This window comes from Phycodurus eques, chromosome 1, assembly GCF_024500275.1.
Source record: "Phycodurus eques isolate BA_2022a chromosome 1, UOR_Pequ_1.1, whole genome shotgun sequence".
Taxonomy (NCBI): Eukaryota; Metazoa; Chordata; class Actinopteri; order Syngnathiformes; family Syngnathidae; genus Phycodurus; species Phycodurus eques.
In genome coordinates this window covers 47,539,515-47,548,219 of record NC_084525.1, presented here as the reverse complement: position 1 = coordinate 47,548,219, position 8,705 = coordinate 47,539,515, and the positions used below count along the sequence as shown (strand labels likewise).

General features: G+C 45.8%; 1 protein-coding gene across 1 annotated transcript; it reads right to left on the bottom strand.

Annotated features, from left to right (window-relative positions):
• Positions 1-3,427: 3,427 nt before the first annotated feature.
• LOC133412534 (galactose-specific lectin nattectin-like) lies at positions 3,428-5,821 on the bottom strand. The gene is made up of 7 exons (XM_061695876.1): positions 5,761-5,821; positions 5,576-5,632; positions 5,464-5,482; positions 5,313-5,398; positions 4,247-4,381; positions 3,829-3,940; positions 3,428-3,650 (listed from the first exon to the last, which is right to left on the bottom strand). Exons 1-7 carry the CDS (start codon positions 5,773-5,775, stop codon positions 3,568-3,570), a joined length of 507 nt encoding a protein of 168 aa, XP_061551860.1. The 5' UTR covers positions 5,776-5,821; the 3' UTR covers positions 3,428-3,567.
• Positions 5,822-8,705: the final 2,884 nt, after the last annotated feature.

Genomic DNA, 8,705 nt, shown 5'->3' with positions numbered 1-8,705 from the left:
GGGGCAATAAGCACATCCACACCTGCTCGGCGTCTCTCACCGTGGGCAACTCCAGAGTGGAAGAGAGTCCAACCCCTCTCGAGAGAACTGGTACCTGAGCCCAAGTTGTGCGTGGAGGCGAGCCCGACTATATCTAGTCTGAACTTCTCAACCTCACACAACAGCTCGGGCTCCTTCGCTGCCATAAAAGTGACCTTCCACGTCCCTAGAGCCAGCTTCTGTAGCCGGGGATCGGATCGCCAAGGTCCCGCCTTCGGCCAGTGCGCACTGCACCCGACCCCTATGGCCCCTCCCACAGGTGGTGAGCCCATGGGAAGGGGGACCCACGTTACCCTTTCGGGCTGTGCCCGGCCAGGCCCCATGGGTGCAGGCCCAGCCACCGGGCGCTTGCCTTCAAGCCCCACCTCCAGACCTGGCTCCAGAGGGGGACCCCGGTGACCCGCGTCCGGGCAAGGGAAACCTCGCTCCACTATTTTTCATCATAGGAGTCTTTCAGCCATGCTTTGTCTGGTCCCTCACCTAGGACCTGTTTGCCATGGGTGACCCTACCAGTGGCGCGAAGCCCCAGACAACTTAGCTCCTAGGATCATTGGGACACACAAACCCTTCCACCACGATAAGGTGACAGCTCATGGAGCGGTAACATTAAATAATGAATGTATTTACATTTTCTTATCGTCCTTTAATATTGTAGCAAATCATGTGTTTATTGTTGTGCATTGCTGTAAGTGGGTTGTGAGAGCTTTGTTGTTGTTGTTGTTTGTTTTTTTAACCTATCCTGTTCAGCTACATGGCCTTCCAAAATGGTGGATCTGTATGCCTTTTGTGCTGGAACAGTCTTGCTGTGCAACAGGGGATTTTGAAATACTCCCTCTGCTTATTTTTAATTTTTTTAAATTATTCCGATATTTAGGCGGCACGGTGGTCGACTGGTTAGAGCGTCAGCCTCACAGTTCTGAGGACCCGGGTTCAATCCCCGACACCGCCTGTGTGGAGTTTGCATGTTCTCCCCGTGCCTGTGTGGGTTTTCTCCGGGCCCTCCGGTTTCCTCCCACATCCCAAAAACATGCATGAATTGGAGACTCTAAATTGCCCGTAGGTGTGAATGTGAGTGCGAATGGTTGTTTGTTTGTATGTGCCCTGCGATTGGCTGGCGACCAGTTCAGGGTGTACCCCGCCTCCTGCCCGATGATAGGTGGGATAGGCTCCGGCACGCCCGCGACCCTAGTGAGGAGAAGCGGCTCGGAAAATGGATGGATGGATGGACGGATTCCGATGTTTACTGAAAATGGAGCAGGACAGAAAATGGTATTAGGGAACAAACAGAGGGGCAGAGTGGACAAGGGGAATAGGAGTGAAAACCACAGCAGAACAATAGTTAGATATTTGAGCACAAGTAACATTGCAACAATCAAATAGGGTTCAGATTTGTGCATTTGGGGGGAGGGTCGGGGTTATCATCGAGCAACTATCCAAGAGAGCAAGATAAGAGAGGACAGAAAAAGACAAGAAAGGATGTGGCAAAACCAGAGGAGAGGAAGGGTGATGGTGTAAGTAATAAAAATGTGCAGAGTGAGTGAAGTAAGACACTAAGCTCCCGCAGGTCCGGCCCGGTCCGGCCCGATCGGCTGGAAGACCACAGAGAAAAGGGGGCACCCCCTCCCCACCCTACAGCTAATCCCCCCTCGAACCGACCATCGCCCAGCGACCAAAACAGGGCACAGAAGGCGGGGCCTGTCCAAGACAGAAGGGGCTGACATCCACCATGAGCCTCAAGTCAGCCGGGGACCCTTTGAATGCATCGCTCTGCACATTGTGGGGGAAATGGGAGAGAGAGCCTTGAGGTGAGCTGCTTTCAAAGTACTGTGCGTAGTTCACCTTGCTCCACTTCTTTTTTCTTGATAGTTTGTATTCCTTTCGTTCTTATTTTAATATAATTACATTCAAGGTGAATTTCCCCATCCCGAAATAAATCAATAAAGAAAGAGAGAAATTACCCGATTTTTGGCGCCCCCTCGAGGCCGCGGCTCCCTTAGCATTACACAAATGATGTCTGCAGAAAACAACCCCCCAACCCCCAAAAATAGACTAAGTCGTAATTGACACGACATTTCCTCATTGAACTACTGCAAATTCTGTGGTGTAATTTGTGCCTATATTGAAAGCCTGGATTGTTTTTTTTTTTCGAGAAATGAAAATCGTGACAGTGAAACATGTTGGAAGGCTTGTTGTCTAAAAAACTCAACTGTTGAAATGGAGGAAAGAAGACACACATCATCCCACATGAGGTCGTTCTTATATAAGATATTATATATCTGCACATATAAATGCTCACTTTTGTTTTGATTGCCTCACAAATGATTTATGCCCACTTTACACCTCTGAAACGATCAGAACAAGCGGCTTGATATTTTTTATTATATGGACGCTAAGGACGTTTTTTTTCTCCATCGATGGTCATTTGAGCAAAAAGGGAGAGGCATAACGTCCATAAAATCCAAAAGATTGGGCTGATCGCTGTAATATTGTCAGAGGTTGAAGCTGCCACGGGTCAAGATGTCCAAGTACATTTGGGTGATGATTTGGGGGACTTGCCCACTTTCCCGCCATGTTTGTATCATTTTGATCGATAAATTAAATCAGCGATGTTGTTCTTATGAGGGCGGAACGAATTGTGACCCGAACAAAGCGGTGTTTGGAAACTCAAGCAAGCGGTCATTTGATTTATTTCCTGAAAAGTTGTCATTTTGGAGGTGAGATGATTCTACCCGTCAACTAAGACGTATGAAATATGAATGAATATAGTATAGTGCTTTCCTTTTTCCGAACTGGCTATGCCGTGAATTTGGACTCCGCTTCTGCCAGTGACGTCACACCGAGACGTAGGAGGTGTGTTGATTTTGGCGATGAAAAGAAAGTGTTCTAAAGGCATTACGTTATTGGCCAATTGCTCCAAAATGGATTGATATTATTGGAAATGACTGCCAGTTTCATTTTCTTGAGCCAAACAATACATTAAATCAAATTGTTACTGGAATATGGGCCATTAAGAACCATACCTCCTTGAAGATAGTGCTTCCTTGTTTTACTTCCTCATTTTACTTTATTTTCTTGTATTCTATTGCTGTAAAATAAGTGTGCAAGCGTGTGTATATGTGCAAATGCAATAGCACGTGTGGCATGAATGTGTCTCCAAGCATATAGCAATTTGTCCCATTTTTATGACGTACAGTAATTTGTGCAGAATTTTCCATGCATAAAAACCGCGGTATAAATAAAGTTTTGGATGGTTGTTTAATTGATTGATTTGCAGTAATAATCAGCAGACATGGCCACACAGCAGTGGGTCTACCAATCCAGCATTGAGCTTTTTTGACCCGTCTGGACCAAGGACTGGTGCAGAGGGAAGGAAAAACACTCCAGCACATTGTCATGCTCAGACAAATTCAGCAATTTATTGAATGGAAATTTCCAATGTAAATGAGCTTAACAGAAATCATGAATCAGTGACCCGATCATGTTATCGTGATTAAGGAAAGACGATATCTTCGAAGATTTGACGGCTGATTAGTGGCAATCTTTTTTGTCCACGGGTCTGATGCAAACAAATGGGTTGGCCTCGCTGCATTCATCATCATCCCACAACGAGTCTGCAACAAAACACACAAACAACAGATAACTGTGCTACTTTCACAGAAAATAGAATGGATGTCATTTTTTCCCTCATTAATTCTGTTATCATATACATGTAAACATTATAAAAAGACATTTCATCAAATATCCAGATAAATGCTGCTCTCCTTCAGGAAACGTGTTACGCATACAAACCATCTGCCCCAATCTCAACACAGTCTTCGACTCCACCGGCGTTGTCAGGCTGGCCAGCACCAAAGTTTCTGAAATTAACAACTTCACCGTCGGTCCATACGAAATCGTCTTCCTGGAAGACATTGACGTTTGGTCATAATTGAGGCTATGATGTTGTCTGAATAAATGGACATAGTATGTATTTAACACGTGTCATCCTCTGGGTGGAGCAAGAGGACATGTTCCAGGGCACCGGCTTCTCCTCCTAAGAAGTGCTAAAACTGCTCTGTTGAAGACCCTCGACTCTACACTTCCTCCCTTTCAGTTGGTGACAAGATTGAGACTGGAGGACACGTTCCTTTTTCAGGTGGCAAAAACGCTTCTCGTGAGCACAAGTGACTTGATTGAATCCGAACTTTTGTACTGGGCAATGTTTCACCTCAATGGCATCGTGGCTTCCAATCCAGGTGTCAACGACAGCGCCGGCCCCCTCCCGAATCAGCTCGACAACGACTGCGTGTTCCTTGAGGCTGTTGATCGAGACCAGATTCCCGCCAAGAATGTTGCAGATACTCTGAGGGGGGTGGGGGGAAATTAACAAATGACCGCATTGAAATAATTGGACTAGATTTACTGGATAATAAATGTATTTGTTAACAAGCATTTTTATTGCAATAAACTGTATACACCAGTGTTGGGAACGTTCATTTTATACCCGAACAAGTTCAAAGTTGATTTCACCGTTCCAAAAATTAACTCGTTAAGTTCATAGTTCATAATTCAAAACTTCGTAGTTCTTTCCCCCCCCCCCCCCCCCCCCCCCCCCCAATATGTTGCTGATGGGCTATTTCCCTCAAAATACTGGCATTTAATTTCTTCCTTCAGGCCACACTAGTAGCCAGCTGTTGCTTTCACCCTACAATCTCAAAAACATGAGAACAAACTTTTTGCTTCAATGATTTTTTTTTTTAAATGAGGAATTAAAACAAAAACAGGACTTTTGTCCTTAATGTGCAAACAAAAACTAACTTTGCATTCCTCGCAGCTCTGGCTGACTATATTGACAAAATATCTCATCACATCTGTTCTTATATTACAAAACAAAATCAATTCCATATTATGACAGTGTGGTCACACGGTGTTTTAACTGAAACATTTGGATACAAATAGTAATTTTCCTAGTAGTCAGTTTTTATTATGATTACCATTTATGCATTGTCCCTGAACGCACCTCACGCACACAGGCTGCCGAATGTAAACATGAAGGGCGGATGCCAAACACGGCGTTCATCCCCGAAGTCCCTAACAAAACCTGGCACTCTTGAATGAAAATGAACTTCACAGACGCCAAGAATGACCACGTTCTCATAAGGCCGAAATGAACTCAATCCAGTTCACGTGCTCCCAAAATATGAACGCATTCATGAACTTTCATACACTTTCATAGCTTGTTCAACACTGGTGGTGTTCACAATCACAACTACTGTGCCAAGGTTCTTCCATACCTCTGCATCTCTAAAGCTCCTGGGATCATGTTGGTAGATGTAACAGTACTTGTCCAACTGAGTCCAGCCTTCAGGACAGTTATTGTCTGCAACATAATTTTTGTTCTGTAGTAATGTTAAATATGAGTGGGAATGAATCACGTCTACCCACCTTTTTTATACCTGGACCTCTGAGAAGACGCAAAGAAGAAGAAGAAGGGGCACAATGTTTAATTGAGACAGCAAATCAGGAAACATGAAATATGAGTCATATTTGGACTTACAGCTTGGGCCAGTGCGATGATCCCGCAAAGGGCGAACAACAGGTGAAGACGAGCCATCTGTTCCATGACAGAATGACTTTTTATCATTGTTTTCTACTAGCTTGTGCGGTTAAAAATCAGGTTTACAAAAAAATATATTTGACTGAGGAAAAAAAAGTAGAATGAATGATAATGATTCATCTTACCTTTGCTGTCTTCATGCTTGATGCCGAGGTTGACGACCAGCAAACGTTTTATACGTTGGGTTGACAGTCTTGGAATGCTGCATCCCAGGTCACATGACACGTTAGACGAGTTCAGTACATTCAAGTGATGTCGCGCATTACTTATCAGACAAGCAACCACACATGCTCAATCAAATGGGAAAATGATATCCAGCCATCCTTTTTCTAAATTACGTATCCTGTTCGAGCGAGAGCCTATCCCAGCTGACATTGGTCCAGAGTAGACTTAACCCTGGGCTGGTCACCTGTCAATCACAAGGCACACAAAGAGAAGGAAAACCACTTAAGTCACATTCTCACGGTCACTGAGTGGGAAACGGACCCACAAGTCGGATGAGTGGACCACTAAAGTGGACATCTTCAAGTCGAGGTCTCATGCGGACCCACGGTCAATTGCGTTCGATAAAGATAAGATCCACTGTCACAGATTGAATGTAAGTAAAGGGTTTGATTGGCTCATTATGGTCACTTGACTATGTTGACTCTATAGAAATTGTTTGTGTACCGGTGACATTTAAAGAACTGAATTGCCGGAGAAGTGGCAGGCAGTTGACTCATCAGAATCCGAATCAGAATAATCTTTATTTGCCAAGTATTTCCAAAAATACACAAGGAATTTGTCTTGGAGCCGGTCTGGTACGACAACAGACAACAGTCAATTGACAGAGAACACTTTTGAGACATAAAGACATTGACAAAAAAAAAAAAAAAAACAGTCACTGAGCAGTAAAGGGTTGCGAGTTATCTGGTAATGCCGGTACATATTTTTTTTTTTTTTTTACAATCGTGCAAAATGATGTAGAGCCCTCTAGCACTTAGAGCAGTTTGAATGACGAATATTGCAATAGTCCGGTGCAATGACCATTGTGCAAAGGGCGCTGAGACTGAGTGTATGCGGTTTAAAGTGACTAGTAGCGCGATCATCTGGTACAATGTTGATTGTGCAAATGTTGCAGATACTCCTCAATCAGTGTGCAAATGGAGCAGATGCTACTCTGGCATGAGTGGCCAGTATTGGTCAACAAGAGATATGCAAATAGTGCAGCGTGGTGAGACAACTACAGTGAGTGCACAAGTAATGTATAATTGGCCCCACAGAAATGTGACAACGAACTCAAGTCAAAAAATTTACTTGAGCATGTTGCAATGGAATTGTAGGTTAGCTGTTTAAGAAGTTGATCGCAAGAGGGAAGAAGCTGTTGGAATGTCTGCTAGTTCTAGTTTGCATTGATCGGTAGCGCCTACCTGAGGGAAGGCGCTGGAAGAGCCGGTGACCGGGATGCGGAGTGTCCGAGAGGATTTTGCACGCTCTTGTCTTAGTTCTGGCAGCGTGCAAGGGGGGCACCGACAATCCTTTCAGCAGTTTTGATTGTCCGTTGCAGTCGGAGTTTGTCCTTTTTTCTAGCAGCACCAAACCACTGTGATGGAAGAACACAGGACTGATTCAATGACTGCTGTGTAGAACTGCCTCGGCAGCTCCGGTGGCAGGCCGTGCTTTCTCAGAAGCGCCAGGAAGTACATCCTCTGCTGGGCCTTTTTGAGGACGGAGTTGATGTTGGTCGCCCACTTCAGGTCCTGAGAGACTGTAATTCCCAGGAACTTGAAGGTCTCGACGGTTGACACAAGGCAGCTGGACAACGTGAGGGGCAGCTGTGGCGAAGGATGCCTCCTGAAGTCCACGATCATCTCTACAGTCTTGAGCGTGTTCAGCTCCAGGTCGTGTCGGCCGCACCGCAGCTCCGGCCGCTCCGCTTCCTGTCGATATGCAGACTCGTCACCGTCCTCGATGAGGCCGATGACAGTGGTGTCATCTGCAAACTTCAGGAGTTTGACAGTCGGGTGCGCTGAGTTGCAGTCGTTTGTTTAGAGAGAGAAGAGCAGCAGAGAGAGGACACAACCTTGGGGCGCCCCAGTGCTGATGCTGCGTGTGGATGAGGTGGCCTCCCCCAGCCTGACCTGCTGTGTCCTGCCCGTCAGAAAGCTGTAAATCCACTGGCAGATGGCAGGTGAGACGCTGAGCTGGAGAAGCTTGGATGAAAGGAGTTCAGGGATGATGGTGTTGAACGCTGAGCTGAAGTCCACGAACAGGATCCTTGTGTATGTCCCTGCACTGTCAAGGTGTTCTAGGATGTAGTGCAGTCCCATGTTGACTGCATCATCCGCAGACCTGTTCGCTTGGTAGGCCAACTGCAGGGGGTCCAGCAGGGGACCTGTGACACTCTTGAGGTGGTCGAGCACAAGACGTTCAAAGGACTTCATGACCATAGAAGTCAAGGCGACAGGCCTGTAGTTATTTAGACCCGAGATTGCAGGTTTCTTGGGGACTGGAATGATGGTGGAGCGTTTGAAACAGGATGGTACTTCGCACAGTTCCAGAGATCTATTGAAGATCTGTGTGAAGACTGGAGCGAGCTGGTCCGCGCAGACTTTGAGGCAGGATGGGGACACATGGTCTGGGCCTGCCGCTTTGTTAATCTTTTGTTGTTTGAAGATGCGTCTCACATCCTGTTCATGGATGGTTAACGCAGAAGTCAGAGGTGTGATTGTGGTCGGTGATGTGGCTGGCTGGGTGGGTGTGAAAGTGTCCTTTTCAAATCTGCAGTAGAAGGTATTCAAGTCGTTGGCTCGTGTGCTATTGTTCTCAGCTTGGGGGGGATCGTCGCTTGTAATTAGTCAGCGAGTGGAATGCATGCCAGATTGATTTAGAGTCGTTAGTGCTAAACTGTTTTTCCAACTTTGCTGCATAGTTCCTCTTTGCAATGTTAATTTCTTTAGTCAGCTGGTTTCTAGCTCGATTATACAGGGCCCTGTCCCCGCTCTGGTATGCGTCCTCCTTAGCTAGGCGAAGCTGCTTAAGTTTAGCAGTGAACCACGGCTTGTTGTTGTTGAATGTGCGAAATGATTTT